The sequence below is a fragment of the Cyprinodon tularosa genome, unplaced genomic scaffold (genome assembly GCF_016077235.1).
Source record: "Cyprinodon tularosa strain WSP-4 unplaced genomic scaffold, ASM1607723v1 ctg898, whole genome shotgun sequence".
NCBI classification, from domain to species: domain Eukaryota; kingdom Metazoa; phylum Chordata; class Actinopteri; order Cyprinodontiformes; family Cyprinodontidae; genus Cyprinodon; species Cyprinodon tularosa.
Genome location: NW_024039671.1, coordinates 204639 through 224146, shown reverse-complemented (window position 1 = coordinate 224146; position 19508 = coordinate 204639). Strand labels below are relative to the sequence as shown.

The 19508-nt window shown below is 38.7% G+C and overlaps 1 protein-coding gene across 1 annotated transcript; it reads left to right on the top strand.

The window, feature by feature from the left end:
- The first annotated feature begins 2032 nt into the window (after positions 1 to 2032).
- Positions 2033 to 14938, top strand: LOC119775815 (cytochrome c oxidase subunit 5A, mitochondrial). The gene is made up of 5 exons (XM_038273903.1): positions 2033 to 2191; positions 2859 to 2975; positions 14092 to 14213; positions 14339 to 14456; positions 14549 to 14938. The coding sequence occupies exons 1-4, from the start codon at positions 2119 to 2121 to the stop codon at positions 14450 to 14452; spliced, it is 426 nt and encodes a 141-aa protein (XP_038129831.1). The 5' UTR covers positions 2033 to 2118; the 3' UTR covers positions 14453 to 14456; positions 14549 to 14938.
- Positions 14939 to 19508: the final 4570 nt, after the last annotated feature.

Here is a 19508-nt window from a genome sequence, read left to right as displayed (position 1 = left end):
CGAAAACCCACTACCACAGACTGCCACTCTGGGTCTCTGAGCAAGACCCTTAGAGGAAAAGTCCGGTCATATTCATATTTCAATCTTCTACAAGTATTTTATATGTGAAATTATTCCATCTTGTTCAATAAATGATCAGTGTTTTTAATTAAGAGTAATTTTCATGTGAATGTGCTTTACTGGAGGCATCCATGTTTGTCAAAGAACACTACTGCCACCTACTGGTTTGTGACGTCACGGTGCGGTATCGGCTGTTGATCAAGTCCCAGTGCTGTATCTGGTGTTTGTCACAACGCGCTATTATCCAAGTCATCTTGAAAACATTCTTCTTCCAAATGTTGGCTACATATTACGGGTTTTTTCTCTGGCCAGAAGTTCGATGGCAAATCCTCCCTCTTCAAGTTGGCGATCCAACGACCAACCCGTCCGTGGAGGATCAGGAATCAGAAAGGTGGAATAACTCTTTTTTTTTCACTTTTACCCGATGTATTCCAGCATCCAGCTGCCATGCACGTGGGCATTGTCAGTTTCACTATATCTCTGGTGAATTTCAATGGTGAAGTCCTCTGGAAATCTTTAATAATTGTTGTTGATTGCAGATGTGTCTAGTAGTTCCCATTGATTTAGCTTGTAAAGCGGGGAGAATGGCGCTAGGCTTACCGCACAGTGACGTCACTGCTGGAAGATGGCAGGAGGGAGGGGTTGGGCCGCTCCCAGGCTCAGTGATTGCGATGAAAATTATTGTTATTATTTTTTTACTAATTCATGCCTAATTCATTAAAACACTGTGAACGTATTAGTTTTAGGTATAAATAATGATCCATTGATTATTCCTTGCTGACCGGACTTTTCCTTTAACCCCAGATTGCTCCCTAAGCGCCACACAATGGCAGCCCACTGCTCCCCAAAAGGGATGGGTTAAATACAGAGTGTTGATTTCTTCATTGTGAGATCAATAAAGTTTAATTTATTTTTATTATTTATTTATTTCAGAATATATACTTTACATTACAATATGCAAAAAATGAACAGATTAAAAGAAGGTATTTGTTGGTATGAATGTTGTACCTTTAATAGTAATAATAATAATGTATAACTATTTCATGTGTTATTAATGTTCTCATTATTATGTTTGAAAAATAAATACAGTAATTATTATAGGTAGATATTATTTGACAGTAAGACACATAGTGACGCTTAAAAGTATAATATTCTAGCCTCAAATTATCTTAAAACGTATTTTTATTGAATAAAAAAGTTACGGAAAAGTAAAATAATGAGGCAGAAATGTAGACAGAAATGTAAAAACGACTGGCAGAAATAAATAGCATTGAAGAAATAAATAGGTAAAAAAAAAAATTACAAAGGAAGAATAAAACAGACCAAAATATTATAACATGCACGTAAATAAATACTTAAAAAAATAAGTAATTAATAAATGAAGTCGAAGATTATAACGAACAATAAATACATGAGATAATTATTACAAAGAAGAATAAATAAAGAAGCCAATCAAAAGAGATATATACATTTATGTCTCACTGTATAATTTCTAACTACATTTATTTTTTTTTTAATTGTATTTTTGGGGGCAATTAATTGCATGGTTATTTATTTATTGAGCATTTATTTATTTCTGTATTTATTTTTAAATATGGTAGGACCAGCTCTGCTATATTCTACTATGTAAGTTATACAGTGAGCCATAAATGTATATATCTCTTTTATTAGCTTCTCTGTTTTTTCACCTTTGTAATAATTACCTTATTTACAAATGCTAACCAACCAATGGGCAGAAGTTGACCCTCTTAGACACAGCTTTTCCTCAATTGCATAAAGAGGCAGAAATGCAGACAGAAATGTAAAAACGACAGGCAGAAATAAATAACATTGAAGAAATTAATAGGTTAAAAAGATTACAAAGGAAGAATTTGTTTCTATTTATTTCTAAATATGGTAGAACTGGTCCTCCATACATTGTCTTCTTAGAACCAAAGCAGGAATGATCTCCGGTCTGCGCATGCGCAGCAGGATATTACACATTAGCTGGGCTCGTGCCGTTGCAGCGGCTTCCTCCGGATAAATCTCACCGGTTCCCCTCGCTGGCTGTCCCCCATCATGTTCAGAGCTGCCGTCCGACTGTCGGTCTCCGGTGCTCGGAGTTTAACTCGCACACAGCCAAGGTGCCAAGGTATTTGTCACTTATTTATCTCGGGTGATGAACCGTTTAATCGCGGAAGCGTATGAAGCTGAAGGGGCGAAGTTCAATCGGAGATATCAGTGCGCTCTTGCCAGGTTAGCTAGCAGCCCACCGCTGCTAACTGAAAATACACTCAGTCTGATTAAAACTTCTTAATATGTTGGTCTATAACGTAACATTTTTCTTTAAGTACGCATTATTTAACATAGTTTAAAACTGTTTTATTGCCATATCATGTCAGTTTTGGGCTCTGTGGTAGCGGTGTCCTTGCCTTGACCGAGCCGGGACATGCTAATGGTGTTAGCTGCGGTTATCTCAGCTGTAAAAAGGACCGACAGCGTCTGGGACGCCTGAGAAAGACACATCATCCCAGCGTTAATGAGCTGGTTTAGCTTATTTAAGCCGTTGTAGGGCAGAGGGAGCTACAATATGATGATCACTTTTACAATAGACCTATAAGTGAATTGAGCTACGTGCTGTTTCATATCCGGACAATGGAAGTAATCCACCTGTCACGCAGTTTGTCCTTTTTCTCCTTCGCTCCCTGTAAACTTGTCCTCTGTTCATCTTCCATGTTTAACTATTGCGTAACACCGAACAGCACTGGAAGCATTTTATCCATCTTAGCCTCTGAATGTGTTTGTTTTTAACCACACAGCTCCTCTGGCATCAAGGTGTTACTCCCACGGGAAGCAGGAGACGGATGAAGAGTTTGATGCCCGCTGGGTGACCTACTTCAACAAGCCTGACATTGATGCATGGGAGCTGAGAAAAGGCAGGTCTTTATTAAAACCAAGCTGTTTAACTGATGGGGCAGTGGGTAGCACTGCTGCTATGCAGTAAGAAGGTTCTGGGTTCGATTTCCGGCCCAGGGTCTATCTGCATGGAGTTTGCATGTTCTCCCTGTGTGCATGGGTTCTCTCCGGGTACTCCAGCTTCCTCCAACAGTCCAAAAACATTACTTTTTGGTTAATTGGCTTCTCTAAATTCTCCTTAGGTGTGAGTGTGTGTGTGAATGGTTGTCCTGTTTGTCTCTGTCAGCTGGAGATGTGCACCAGCACCCCTTATGACCCCCGCTTGGGATAAGCGTGACCGAAGATGGATGGATGTTTAACCAACGTCATGTTGCCAAATGGGGATAAACACAGCTTCAAGTTAGCTAAAATAAAGTTATTTACTCAAGGTCAGTTCATTAATCTGTGCACGGGGGGGCTTGTCAGCTATTGGAGACGTGATCTAGTCTAATATTAGACTGAAAGCAAATAAGTGAGGATTAATTTCTCATCACTGTACTGTGATGCCATGTCCACGGTGTATTCTTGAGGTAAATACATTTTAGTTGACTTACTTACAGAAGAATAAAAATTATTGTTTATTAACTTACTGAATAATCTAAGTAGTAGACCAGGGGTAACCCTTTAAAAATCAGCGGGGTCCGAATAAAGAAAATTAGGTATTGAGACATTTTTAATTATAATCTGTTACTTAAGACAGAATTTGACACTGAAATAAAATGCAGGTGTTTATGCATCCATGTTATACATTGAATTTTTAAATGAAAAAATATATATATATTAGTGCTGTCAAAATTATCGCGTTATTAACGCGTTAACGCGAGGCCATTTTAACGGCGATAATTTTTTTAACGTGAGATTAACGCTATGTGGTTTTATGGTACAATTTTTCCAAGTACATCCCGCTGCAGCCTGCGGGAAGGCGGGGCTATTTTCCCCCAGTGTATGCATTTCTCATAGGCTTCAAGAGCGGAGCTCCTCAAGGGAAAAAGACGCTCATACACTGGGTGACGCTAGTGCCTTTTCTTTAAGCCCCACCACCAACAAACAAGTTGAGTGTCTGGTAACTAGTAGCAACCTGAAATACGCTGAGAAAACTGATTACTGAGGTGAAATGGAATCTCGTAGCAGCACTCTTGCCGTCTCTGTACGCAACAGGTCGGTATCGCGTGTGTGTGTGTGTGGGTGGGTGTGTCTGTGTGTGGGTGGGTGGGTGTGTGTGTGTTCTCATTTTTGTTAAGAGGCTGAAAAGTAACTTTCTAGAGAGCATAGACTACCTTCATCTAGTGATGTCGGTCTATTGATTTTGATGTATTGATTGAAAATTGTTCATTATTACCTTGGTTAATTAACATCTAATGTTAACTCTACTAAATTTTATAGCAGTAGGGTAAAATGCTTGTCTTTGTTCAAAAGACTGTATTAACTGTAAAGACTGTCTTTTACATCAGCCTGTTTTCAGGGCCTTTTTTTTGCCTACATATTTGTTATTTTTTGCTACATGCCTCCCCATCTTCTTGCCATATGTTTCTATGGCATAAATCAGTATCTGTGACCTGTTTTCATTTTAAAAAAAGAACATTGGCACAAACCTAGCCTGTATGTATTTTTTTGTATGTCATCGAGAGTATTTAAATGATTTTCAATCAGGAAAAAAATGTGCGATTAAAATGCGATTAATCGCGAGTTAACTCAGGCATTGATGCGATTAATCGCGATTAAAAAATTTAATCGATTGACAGCACTAATATATATATAAAAAAAAGAACACTTTTCCATTTTAAAATCTAAAGTGTTTTTTGAAGTAGAGAACAACAATCGTTCAATTCGTTGTTTATAGACAATTTCCTGATTCACGTACTTTATAAAACACCTGAACTGACCGTTTATTTTATTTCTTTTTTCGGTCTTAATAAGAACAGTGGGCTTTAGGCTGCCCTGCAAGGCTTTAAACCTGGCTTTGAATGGAGACTAAGCCATTCTCAAGCACATATCAAGGTGCTCATTTTGAGCCTGGATCCAGATTTATTGTTGATTCTGTTCATGGTGGAGAATCCTGCTTCACAGCAGCAGGTTGAGCCAAACATCCTCTAAATGTTCAGGGTCATCTTGCTTTCTATGCTTCAACCATCAGGATGTTTTCTGAGAAATGTTTGCATTTATTAAAAGTTCAGGATCTCTGGGCTAGTTAGTCGTATCAGTGAGGTTAGTCGCTTAGTGCTGACATGTTCAACTCGATGCTTTATTTACTTACATGGCTCTACGTTTTGAGTGTAGATGTTTAATAACCTTGAGGAATTTTACTGGTCTACTTGTGTATCTAAAGCATGTTTGGAGATAATACATAACTGAATATATTACAATTCCAAAATACCACATTCACATGCTGTAATGCTCTTTTTACTTTATACAATCAGTTAAATCGCTCTAGTGGATATATGATGGCTTTGTTATTCTATCCGCTTTCAAATCTGCTCACATTGTGAGGAAAAGTCATTTTATTTCCTTCCTGAAAGTTAGAGACCTGACCTTCAATGACTGTCAGTAGAAGATGTTTAATGATGGTTGGGTTTTATTTACCAACAGAGTGAATCTGAAGCAGAAAAAAAGGTGCAAAAATAAACGGCTTCAAATTAAGACTTTTTCCTAGCAGCCAGCAGTTACTTTCTGATGCTTTTAACTGTAATTCAGTCGAAAAATAAACTAAGCTTCTAAAACCACCAATAAGATTCTATTAGAATCAGGAAACATTGCTGGAAATCAAGTCTGTCTGGAAGAAACTGGTGAGTCTTGATGTTTATTGTTTTGTAAGAAGCAATTTTCCACTGCTGGTTCCACCATGATTTACTGTCAAACACTTAAGGGCAAAAAAAAAAAAAAATCACTTTTTTCCATGTTTTTTTTTTTTTGTATATTTTTACCCGTACCTTATATAGCAAGCCACTCTAAGAAGCCTCGATTTATGTTTGTCAGTGTTTCTCTTTTTTTGGAAAGGCTTCTTTAAAACCTAAGATGGGCATTAGTATTGCATTTTTTAAGGGGGGTATGCAACTCCGCCAAGACTTCCGCAGAAGTTCATCACATGTCTGGGCTGGGTTTATGGTTTATAATGGAGGTTTCCTTACAGCCATAAAATGAGCCTTGCTGCATCTCAGCATTCTTTAACCCAGAGTTTAAAATTAAGTACGGCGAAGGTTTGATTTATGATCCTCCTTCTGAAAGTTGAAGGCAAACGTCACAGTATGTCAAAGGTTCCCTCCAAGCCTCTTTTATGTCGGACATGCTGTGAATATCTTTCTCTGTGTTGGATAAACTCTGAGCCAGTCCTAATTCACCACTGTTTAAGATCCACCATATTTTAGCCGTGCTAAATTATAGTCGCATATAAAGCTGCTATTAATCAGACTAAATGCTTTCCTGCCTGTTTTGTTGAACTTTATACAGGATGTTTATAAAGAGAAGCACCTAGATGGTGCTCCTTATCAGGTTAAAGGAGATGTCAGGAAATGATCCATTAGACTAAGCACTGCTTAGTTTAAAAACAAACTTGCATTTTTTTAAACGGTTCCTTCACATTTTTGGTGGTTTCTAATAGCCAACTTGGTTTGTTTGCAAACAAGCCAAGTTGGCTATTAGACCATCCATAGGGCTTAATGAAGCTTTATATGAACATTGTTTATATGATTCAATCAGTTATTAGGATCTTTCTTTTGCAGAAACTTGTTCTTTTTTATGCTGGTGAAGATTCTCAGTCATCCAGGTCATAGTCGCTCCAAAAAAGAAAATTCAAAACAATCCACTGGACTTTGTTTCCAAGTTTAAAGACATTTCGCTTTTTCAATAGGGGGTTTTCAGGTGACGTTACGCTCACGTGACTACTCAGCGCGTCCGCCATATTGGGTGGCAGCCTTAGGCAATATTGACAGTGAAAAATGGTGAAATCGTGTGTAATTGTTGGTTGCACGGCCCGTGGAGGTGGAGATCAACGCTCTTTCTATCGCATACCAGCTGTAATCGTGAATCAATGTGAAAAAACAAAACAGCTATCTGAAAAACGCTGTCACCTATGGCTGACACGGATATCCAGGTCCGATTTGGACTGTGTTAAGCTGGAATACGCCAGAGTCTGCAGTGCTCACTTACTTTGTCACAGGTAATTAACTGTCAAGCATTTAAAACATGTAAGAATATATTAATAATAGGGCTTGGGCGTCATGACATATTACTTTCTGTGGCTGCAATGTTGACTGCCTCCGCCGCCGCTACTCAGACTACTGCCTATGACTACAGCGTACTGGACTCCCTCTCTCAGCCGTGTTTTAATTTGATTAATTTCACCTTAACTTGATTTCAACCAGCGGGAAAAGGCTCAAATATGTGAGAAACCCGGAGGGTTTAGGGAGGTTTGGCAGTTAACGTTACTAACCAAACCTTTGAAACACATAGCAGCTAGTTAAAAGTACATTATATGCCTGAGTGGTTGTTAGCACTAACGGTTAGCACTGTTTGCTGGCTTTATGAGCTGCAGCTCCTGAACCCATCCATTCGTAAACTGCACATGAGACTCCAAGGACTTGTAGCTTTGGAACTGTTCGCGCACCGCCGGCCGTTAGCCACCTAGCATAGCGAGCCCTGCATCGGATTGTTTACATTTTTACCATCTTATTAAAACTCACCCGTCCACGTATGATGGCGATTTCCTTCATGTACATTACTTCGACATCTCGTACCCAACCAGATGTGAACTGGTTGTGAGCCTCTAGACCCTTGTACGCTCTCATTTCCTCAAGAGTGTGCAGAGGGTTTTCACTGAACACCAGGTAATGAACTATGTCGCCATGCTCTACATTTGGCCAATCATCTGGATTAGTGCTAAACAAGGCATCGTGGAGGGCATAGGGGTCCATATGGTCGATCACGAAACATTTCCTCAGATATGTTCCATGATCTGGTGGCTCTAGCGTGCTGGTGTACTTATCCGTTCGTGACATGATATATATGATATACGATAATATGCCACCCAAGATGGCGGACCGGAAGCTGGCCAGTGACGTCACTGAAAACCCCCTATTCTATTCAGCTAGGCCAAAAATCCCCTTTAACGACCAACCTTTCAGATGGGTATGGGGTATTGCAATCTAACAAAAGAAGCAAAACGACCTCCATTCCAAAGGGGTTGACCTCTTTTTTTCATTTAAACTTTCATGTTTTTTAAGCAAAAACAAGGCTTTGTTGGGCTACTGTATAAAGCCTGGAACTCAACGCTATTTCTGACATTCTGAATTAAAAAAGCTTCGTGGATGGAAGAGAAACGTCTTCAAACTTGGAAACAAAGTCCAGTGGATTGTTCTGAATTTTCTTTTTTGGAATTCTGTTCTATGTTCTGAATTTAAATGGATTGGATTCTACCTTGATGGCTCAGAATGGACTTTATTCCAGCAAATTAACATAAAATCACTTTTATTAGTAACAGTTGTTTTGTTTTGAATAAAGGCATACAGTGTGTTTTGTTTTTTGTGTTAAAAAAATGTGGTAGTTTGTTTTGTTTTTGTTTTACCTTTATAGGTTTTGGTTGTTCAGTACAGGCCTTATGGGTCTGCAGCTGGTTCTTATTCACCAGCTTTGAATAATTTCCTACCTGCTTTAACAAACAGTATTTGGAAGATGGTCTCCAAGGTTTTTTTTTATGAGTAATGTTTACTTGGAAATTCTTTTGTTACTAGTTTTTACATTATGTACGACTCTGCTGTAAATTGTGATGGCGAAGTAAACAGTTTATGTGGGTTAGGGGTGGAACGATTCACAAAATCCACGGTTCGGTTTGATTTACGGTTTCGTGGTCACGGTTTTCGGTGCGGTTCGATTCGGTATATGTTGATTGTTACACCAAAATCCCATAAAAATTTATGAAATTAATGAAAAAAATCCCCCAAAAAATAATGGATTGTAATTATTTTAAATGATCTGCGAAAACCCTGGATCATTTCTGCATATTTTGCTGCTTTGAATTTAATCATCTCGCGCATGCCTTCTACGATCTCCAAGGAACTCAGAGCGGAGCGGACGGAGGGAGCCACAGCGGAGGCTGTAGGCTTTGCTTTGAGCAGCCGGTCTGGAGCGCAGCGGGGCGGAGCGCTGACGGAGTATGAGGGATTTCGGGGTTAGCATGACATGTTGGTCATGTTGCTGTTAGCATAAACAAAACGTGTTGCACATTGCTTGCACAATGCTTGCACTTTTATCCACAACTTTCTTTCCGCCGTCATCGTAGGTCACTCTAAATGCAAAGTGGTCCCATACAGCAGACCTATAAAGTGCTGCTGGCGCGTCTTCCAACTCCTGTTCTTTCCCACTCGCCATACCCACACAATTCTCCACAACAACTGATTTTTTTCTGCTACACCCGGCTAAGCTGCTTCACTTCTTCTTCTTCTTGTTTACTACTGGTGGTTGGCTTTGGTCGCAGTACCGCCACCTTCTGCTCTGGAGTGTAAACGCTTCGCCTATGAGAAAAAGGAGCAGCGCATGAACCGAACGAAACACACGCGAACCGAACCGAGACAGTCGAATTGAACGGTTCGGACGGTTTTCATAAATCGTCCCATCCCTTATGTGGGTATGACAATATTGGCTGTTATTAGTCTGCAGCCTAACAGCAGAAGGTTGCTTAGTTACTTTGATTTAGCCGTTGGTAGGGCTGAACGATTTTAAGAAAAAATTGAAATTGCGATTTTTCTGGCAGAGATTGCGGTTTCGATTTCAACCACGATTTATTTTTTTTAATCAAATTTCAGTACAAATTAATACATATTTAATAATTATATAACCAATGAATTCAATTAAGATAATGCAAGAATGAAAACTGGTGGCAACATATTTCAAATGCAAGACTGTTTATTCAAGCACCTAAGAAACAAATTATATTATCCAAAAAAGTCAAATAAAATGAGAACCCTCCTTTGTAAACTTTTGCTTCTTTTACATTCATTAACAAAAAATATCAAGCATCAATGGCTCATCAGCATCAAAATAATTGCACTTTTGTAAAATAACGTAGGCTACATAAAAATTACAAAGGGACGGGAGCCCTCTTAAGTAAACTTTTGCTTCTTTTACATTTTTCATAAAAAAAACATTAATGGCTCAGCAGCATCAAAACAATTGCACTTTTGTAAAATAACATAAGCTACATAAAAAATATAACATATAACAACAAAGTTGAGCAAAAATGAAGTCTTACCTTAAAAGAAGTGCAAAATGGCTCAAAGGAGCTAGCTTATGAACATAAGCAACAGAGCAGTTACAGAAATACAACCCCTGTGCTTAGAAACCTGTGCTTCTTCAAATAAAGTGGCAAGAGGAATTGAAACATAAAAGGTAGTAAAAAATAACAACAGTACAATAACAGTATTAAAGTTTAAATTATCCTATATTTTCCTCACAACAAATGATGCCAGAATGGTTAAATTATTTTACATAGTCAGTAAACAAAAGATAAGTAAAAAAGATGAACAAAGTTATGTCAGGGTAAGAGCAAGTAAGGGATTTCAGGATAAGATGAAAAAACAATGTTCCCCTTCATCGCTACATCTCTTTAGAGATTTTTGGCCAGGAAAACCAACATGTCAACCCTTGTTGGCTTCAGACTTGCACGCTGACATGGGACAATATTACCACTGGCACTGAACAGTCTCTCTGATGGTGCACTCGTTGCTGGTATGCAAAGGTACTTACGAGCCAACCTGCTAAGCCAGGGGAAGTTGACATTGTGCACTCTCCACCAGGCCAGTGGATCTTGCTCTCCATCAATGCTAGGAGTTATGAGGTAGTTGTCCAGTTCTGCTTTAATGGTATCCTCCAACTGCATAGTAGAGGAAGCAGGGACCGCCTTGAAAAAGCTGCCCAGTGACCGCTTTCGCTTTGTAGAGGTGGATGGTGGTTCTTCTTCTGTACTGAGTGGCATGGGATAGGTTTTGACACAAGCCCTCTGCTCCTGCAACACACAGTAGAGGCATAATGTTTTGCAATTAGTTGTGATTACTGACATTGATGTTGAAATGTTGCCTTGGTCTTACAGTATAATTCAAAAACATATATAGAAAAAACACAGCTTTTTGTTTTATTTTGAAAGAGTGAAGAAAAAGGACAGCTTACCTTTAGTGCCAACTGCTCCATTTCCATCTTCACTCTGTCTTTCATGAATTGGACATTCTCCTCACTAATGTAGTTGGTCTTAAATCTTGGGTCGAGGAAAGATGCGATGTCCAGGAGTTCCTGGGTCGCTGGGTCACTGTATTTCTCTTCAATGTAGTGGAGAGCTTTTGACTTTATCTCCTTTGTGAGATCTGTGTCTTGGTCAGTTACAGCAAGTGTTGCTGTTCTCAGCAGGTGGAGCACTGGCTTTAGGTAGGATACGCTCACATAGTCCTCACCTGAGAGGGCGTCTGTGAACTCCTGAAGAGGACCGAGAGCATTGTTTACAGATTCAAGCACATCAGTGTCTTGCCAAGTCGGGACCAGGTGCCGCGTCTCCTGTCTTCAGACAGAACTTGGCACAGTGCCTTGCTCTGTCCCAACACCCTCTCAATCATTTTCTGCCGGGAGCCCCATCGTGTCGGACATTTGGTGACCATTGACTGCTGAGGAAGATTCAGGTCTTCCTGTGCCTGTTTTAGCGCCGCCTTTTTCTTCCAGCTGTGGCTGAAGACTGCTACCAGCTGCTTGCACAGTCCTGTGGCCCGTTTGATGCGTTGGTCATCTTTGACTGCATTTTCTGGGAAAAACATTACATACAGTCAGATAAGCCTACTTCATAACTTTTTTTAACAGCAGACATCAGGTGGTGCTATCACATTAAGTAATTCGCCATACATTAATTTGTAACTGGTGATTAATTTGCAGCAATATGTTTATTCGACAATCCACTAAAACACAACAAACCTTTCAATCTGTAATAAAGTGGCATCAGCCATCCTCATATCTGCTACAAAATACCATTGGCGTCATTTGCTTTTTTTAAATTTATTTATTTATTATTTTTTTGTTTACTAAAGTGTGTCAAAAATAAGCTTAGGGCAGGGGTCTTCAATATTTTCCTGGCCAAGGACCCCCAAACTGATGGCGAGATGGAGCAGGGACCCCCTAATTATATATATTGTATGAAATTGTGTTATATAAAACTGCTCCTATAGTCACTCTATTACAGATGGAGTGATTTAACAAAATAATTACTCCCTGGGATTATTAAAGTATTTCTGATTCTGATTCCTGCTTGATGGGACAGGTGCTGTGAATGAAATGGTGTCTTGAAAGAGCTGTGTCACTGAATGTGAGCATTGATGACTGAAAGACATCTTCTGCCTCCATTTATCTGTGTTAATTCATATTAATGTGTATTTAAAGACATCTCAATTAATGAAAAAAGTTGCAGGGGGGAATATATAAAAAAGTCTAATCAACCAAAACTTTCGCGACCCCCATGCAGTACCTCCGTAGACCCCCTAGGGGTCGCGCACAACCCTGTTGAAGACCTCCTGCTTAGGGGAAACGGCATTTGTATCTCTCTGTTCCTTGGCATTCCGTAGCTAAACAGAAGCAAGCAGTAGCTTATTGGGAGGTTTCAAAGTTTACTCATGAAAGCGTTCATTTTTATAGGTAGGAGAAACGGTAGCATTGCGCTAACAGTTGGTCAGCTAACAAAAGCGTGAAAACAAACATAGGGTCGCTTTGTCCCCCTCCCCCGCCCTAACTGTGTTTGAGAGACTATGATACCACTAATTCTTACACAGTAAATTTGGACACACACACACACACACACACACACACACACACACACACTTACCAATTGCAAGATGCAGCCGGTGCCCGAAGCACTGCAGTCTGGTCCACTGATTGAGCTCCATCACTTTGACCATGTTCGTGGCGTTGTCTGTTGTGATGCAGGTCTGGGCCTCTTCTTTTAGGCCCCAGTTTGCCAAGCACTCTTTAAGCCCAATTGCAATGTTCTCCCCCGTATGGTCAGTGGGGAAGTATGCTGTCTGCAGGCAGCGGCTTCTCAACTCAAAGTTTGCATTCACGAAATGCACCGTCAAACTCATGTATGGCTCGGTCGTTCTACTTGACCACAGATCCGTAGTTGACGCGTAAAACTCCATGTTTTCCAGCTCATTTACAACTTTGGCCCTGCATTCTCCGTACAGCTGTGGGATGGCGACTCGGTTAAAGTAGGTGCGGGAGGGTAGAACATACCTCTTGTCCATTGTGCGTAGCAAACTTTTAAATGCGTCTTTGGTTACTGTGTTTACAGACACCATATCCTTCGATATGTAATTCGTTACGGCAGTGGTAATCTCCTTGTGTCTTCGGCTAGTTCTTTCATAAGGCGTCAAACTGGCAAAGGATGAAGTTATGGTTGGCTGTTTTGCTGAAGTATCACTGCTATTTGATGTTTCAAGGCTCTTTTTCGCCATACAATCCTCATACAAGTTAAGGTGGTGGACTCAAGTGACGATGTAAATTGGTGGTATTGCCAGCCGATGTAGCCACTTTCCCACGACATGTTTGGCAAATCACCTGTTTCTGGTGCTCATCAGTGGCCTCAAATCCAAAATACTGCCAAATGACCGACGTGCTGTTTTTCTTTGGTATTAATTTTGTCGGCTCCGCGTCTGCTCCCGCTTCAGCCATCTTGAAATTGAATCTCGAGCTTACGAGCTACACTGAAAACGTCATCTGGTCACGCGCAGCCTTTCAGCTTTCTGATTGGTTCTGGCCGACACAGAGCCTTTTCTGATTGGTAATAGCCGACACAGAGCCTTTCTACATGAGCATGCATTGGAATTATTGAGGAATTATTGGGCTAATATGCACCAAGAAAAACCGCAGCTTTGACATTCCCAAAATCGCGTTGCTTGAGATCGCGGTTTTCGGTCGAAAACGATAGATCGTTCAGCCCTAGCCGTTGGTCATATTCTGGTGTTTCATAAGAATCACTTATAAACGGGGATTAGGGTCAAGAACAAATGAGTGTGGTTGAAATTTAGAAAAATGGATTCTTCTGTATCTGCTTCAGCTTTAAAGGCATTAACTCTGTTTCAGGGATGAACACGCTGATTGGCTATGACCTTGTACCAGAACCAAAGATTCTTGAGGCCGCGCTGAGGGCCTGCCGGAGATTAAACGACTTGGCCAGCGCCATCCGTATCTTGGAGGCAGTAAAGGTAAGAAAACCTCAACATGTGAAATTATTGACCGCCAACATTGAAAAAGGGAAACATTTTATATATTTTTATTTATTTTTTTTTTTCAGTTATAGTTTAAAGGATTTAACTTTTTATTTCTTCAGGACAAGGCTGGGCCTCATAAAGACATCTACCCGTACGTGATCCAGGAGCTTCAACCCACACTAAAAGAGCTTGGCATCTCTACACCTGAGGAACTGGGACTTGATAAAATCTAAATCAGTAAGTCTATTGTTGTTTATTTATTTAAGCTTTTCATCTCTTGGTTATTTAAAAAAATAAAACCTCTCCTTTTTTTCTTTTTTCCCCCCCAGATCTAAAGATGGAAATGCCAAGGACATAGAGCTCTTTATTTAAAAATTTGCCTCAAGTACGTTTGAATCAAATTTGGCCTTTATTAGGTTGTTTTGCTTGTAAAATATGGATAAATATACTATCTTTGTGTCGTAACCATACTGGAATTTATTTTTTTGTCTGTTTCTTGAGAGTTCAGGAGCCTACTTAGCAATACTGAAGTATAAGTTACTCCAGATCAAAGCATTACCAAATGATGCACACAGTCTCAACGCTTGTGAACATCTTGCCACCAGGGGGCAGCAGTGTCACATGAATGTAAGGATTCATTTTACTGTATTGTCTGCTTCACTTCTGTTCATTTCAGGGAAAGTGTTTTTGCGGATTAAATAAAATGCAATAAAAAAAAATGTTTTGGTGTCATTACTATTTACTACATATCAACATAAAGCTGATAAAAAAAAAAAAAAAAAACACAGTATGGTTGTTTTAAATCAGTATAGAAAATTATTGATTATTATTGCAGTTTTAGTTGTGGACAGTGAAGCAACACATATATTTGCACCTATTAAACAGTTAAACCATTTCCCTGTGCTTTTATATTCACAATTGCGAAAATAAATATTGAAATGTTTTAAAAACTTACAATTTTACAGTAATTTGTTAAAATGGAGCAATAAAGTAACCACAAAAAGCACAGAACTAGTCCTTTTACATGCTACCATATGCTAAACCAGCCAAACAGATTTATGGAAACAAATATTTTGTTGCAAGATGCCTAATATGGTATAGAAATGTACTAAACAGAGTCTGGTCTTTAAATGTATGAAATTCTGTATTCCCCCCCCCCATTTCCAGGCCTTGTGAGACATTTTTCCTTTCAGATTATTTACAATCTTATCCTTCCATTGTTCCACTGAACTTATGCTTTAAAAGTAGTTTAAAGAAAACCTGAAGTTTGACTTCTGTGGCATGAGATCTACTTTCAAAATGCTGCAGACCAAACCCTGAAAATAAGATGGTGCAGATCGTCCTTTTTCGCTCTGGATTTATTTTCCACTTTGTTTGCTTGCAGTCCTCAGATCCTTGAATGGGCTGTTTGACTGCTGGACCCTGAGTTATGTTCGTATCCTGTAATCAATCAGGACATGTCAGCTGCCTCGGGCTTTATATAGATTTAGGGGGGAGGAACCATAAGCACATATTACCAGCCGACCGTGTTATCACTTGGAGGGTGCATCAGCTCAGAATAGAAGCACTTCAAAATATTCACAGATTAAGCGTCCTTACAGCTGTGGTTTATTTTTTTACATTTAATTACGGTGTTTGAAAGTGTAATTCTAACAGCTGAATCTTTTCATATTTTCTCATTTTACTGTCAAACTTCAGTTTATTTTTCGATGATACACCCACACCACTGTGAAATGCAAAGTAAAATGTGGCATTTAGGAAAAAATGTGTGACATGCATTCATATACAGCTCCCTTTACTCTGATAAAAAATAAAATCAGTGTGACCGGCTGCCTACATATATATAAACCCTCACCGTAGATGTTTTGTTAGTACATCTGAGGTTTAATAGAGATAGAGATGATTTATTCCAAAATTTTAAAAACAATCTCATGGACTTTGTTTCCAAGTTTGAAGATGTCTTGCTTCCCATCCAGGAAGCTTTAAAAGCTTGGAATGACTGTCCTGGATGACTGAGAATCTTCACCAGAGATTATTAAGCTAGAAGTTTAAAGGAATAGTACACCCAAAACATGATTAGCCTTCATTTTCTACTCACCCCCATGCTGAACAACACTCTGGAGTGCTTTGTTGATATCTCAAATGCATCTGGAGATCTGGGAGGCTTCTTGCTGTCTGCTGACATTCAAATAATGGAGGTACTCCAGAGTGTTGTTCAGCATGGGGGTGAGTAGAAAATGAAGGCTAATCATGTTTTGGGTGTACTATTCCTTTAAGTTAGGGTTGTGTTCTAAACCAATATTCAACAAATTGACCATCTATCAGAGCATTCTGCAGAATCTGTTAGTTCAATCTCTAACGTTCTGCTCTCTCTGCTTTTTCTCATAGTAGCTTCATCTGGTCTGTTCCTGTTTGGCTGTGACTCCATCCTGGAGAGAAATATCAGCTGTGCTGCTGCCATCAACACCTTTGTTTCTAGATGTTGGAGCTTGGCCTGTTTTCCAGTGTAGTCCTGTTTCTCTGACTGTGACTAACTGGATGTGCTCTCTTCATCCTCTGACATGGGAGCTGGCTCGGAGCTCGTCTGCCTGGCTGTGTGTTTCCTGGACAGGTCGCCTTTTGCAGTTGCCTTTTGTATCTATGCTTCTTTTTCTATGTCTGCTTCTGTCTCCTTGAACCCCAGTGGGCCTCAGCAGATGGCCGCTCACACTGAGCCTGGTTCTGCTGGAGGTTTCTTCCTGTTCAAAGGGAGTTTTTCCTCTCCACTGTCGCTACAAGCATGCTTAGTGTGAGGGATTGCTGAAGAGTCAATGAGTCGATGCAATCAGCTGGTTTTCCTTAGATAGAAAACTTTGAATCAATCTGACTGGATGATCTGGTGAACTGGAAAGTGACCTCACTGCAAAAACAATCCAGAAATAAGTAAAAAAATGGCTTAAATTAAGTATATTTAGCCCTAATTTGAGCAGGTAAATAAGATGATCTGCCAATGGAATGAGTATTTTCACTCTTAAAATAAGATAGTTAGATAATATTTACTTGAAATAAGACGATAAAATAGTTTTTTCTTATTTTAAAAGGAAATTGTCTTGTTCCATTGGCAAAGTGTCTTACTTACCTCCTCAAATCAAGGAAAAACGCACTTATTTTAAGAAAAAATAACTTATTGAGATTTCTATTTTTTGCAGTGCTGAGATGACATGATGTGAATTGGCGCTATAGAAATATACTAAATTTAATTATCTATTCCAATGGAAAAAAGTTTGCTCTGATCTTAAACTTAATGAGTTACATGCAGCAGGACAGCATTAGCAATAAAAGCAGCTAGTTGCTCATATTAATTCTGGAGGAGCTTCTTTCTTTAGGCTAGCATGACTATATAGGCATGTAATGCATGTCCCCAGAATAAAATCATAGAAAGTCCAACTTGCAGTCATGAGATTTGGAATGTGTTGGAAGTATCATGCCGTGTTGAAGCTTTTTCCAGCAACAGGGAAGCTGGTTAATGTTGGATGGAAACCAAGATAATCCAAACCCTGCAGGTTCTTCCTGCAGATATTAGGCGGGTCGTAGGGTTACCTTTCACAGACTCTACAGCCGTTTTCTGACTTCAACCTCTTTCTCCCATTCATGGTTGAAAACTTCTGTCTCTGCTTGAATAGAACTGGGAGAGGGAGCAAATACTCAACAAAAGACCAGAAGCTTTACATGCAGCTAGAGGTAGATCCTGGAAGAACTGGTGAGGAGGAGCTAGAAACTATTGCACATCAAATATTTTACATTTTATTTTACTTTTGTACATATTTATGAATCTATGATTTTGCCTCCCACTTTTGATGTTTACCCTCTAAGACGGGGGTTTCTAAAGTGGAACTGTTGTGATGTGATCCCTGAGATGTATGGAGGGCCAAAATATATCAAAATACAAACGTGAATGTCCCATGAAAAAAACACACATGCTACTTTTATTTATTTAATTGGTTATTCAAGACATTGTTCAGATATCAGGGGAGCGGTGGTCTAGTGATGAGGGCATAGAGCCTGGAGTCCTGAGGTTGTGAGTCCAAAACCCACTACCACAGACTGCCACCCTGGATTGCTCTCCAGGTGCCCCATGATGGCAGCCCACTGCTCTCCAAGAAGATGGGTTAAATGCAGAGGTAAATTTCGCCAATGTGAGATCAATAAAATAATTTTTTTTCTCTTTTTTATAGTAAAAGCTGAAAAAAAGGATATAGAAAATACCATCAAATCATAAAATGCACTATTAAATACTGAAACGCACCATGAAATATAAAAAGCAATCGAATTATAATTTACATTTGTGACTTTATAATTTCATATATAATATAAATAATTAAATGTCACATATATATTTATATATGAAATTGTATATATTACCTTCATTTTCTATGAATAAATAAAAATAAGAATGAAGTCATTTAACCCCTGATTGTTCCCCAGGCGCCGCACAATGGCAGCCCGCTGCTCACCAAGGGGATGGGTTAAATGCAGAGGTAAATTTCTCCAATGTGAGATCAATTAAGTTTAATTATTTCATTTTTCTGTGAAAGCTGAAAAAAAGATATAGAAAATACCATCAAATTATAAAATACATTATTAAGTACTGAAACACCCCATGAAATATAAAAAATCTAAATAAACTTTACATTTGTAATTAAATAATTTCATATATGATATAATTAAATATCATATATATTTATATTTGAAATTGTATATATGCATTTTCTTTGAATAAATAAAAATAAGAGTGAAGTAACTGAATGTGTTGTTGTGGATTTGGCCCCTGCTCTATAGATCCAGGGAGGGGCCATACAGACTGAAACTGCAGAGGTAAATTTCTCCAATGTGAGATAAATAAAGTTCAATTATTTTATTTTTTATAATAAAAACTCGAAGAAATGAACTGCACTATTAAATACTGAAATTCCCCATGAAAAGATCTAACTATAATTTACATTTGTGATTAAATCATTTCATATATAATATAATTAAATATCATATATATTTATATTTGAAATTGTATATATGCATTTTCTTTGAATAAATAAAAATAAGAGTTAAGAAATGTAAAGCTAAATTATTTATTTTACTCATTTTTTATTTATTTCACCCATTTATTTATTTATTTATTTAATTTTGGCTGAAATGGCTCTCCATACCATATAGACTGTAAATGCAGAGGTAAATTTCTCCAATGTGAGATCAATAAAGTTCAATTATTTTATTTTTTATAATAAAAACTGGAAGAAATGAACTGCACTATTA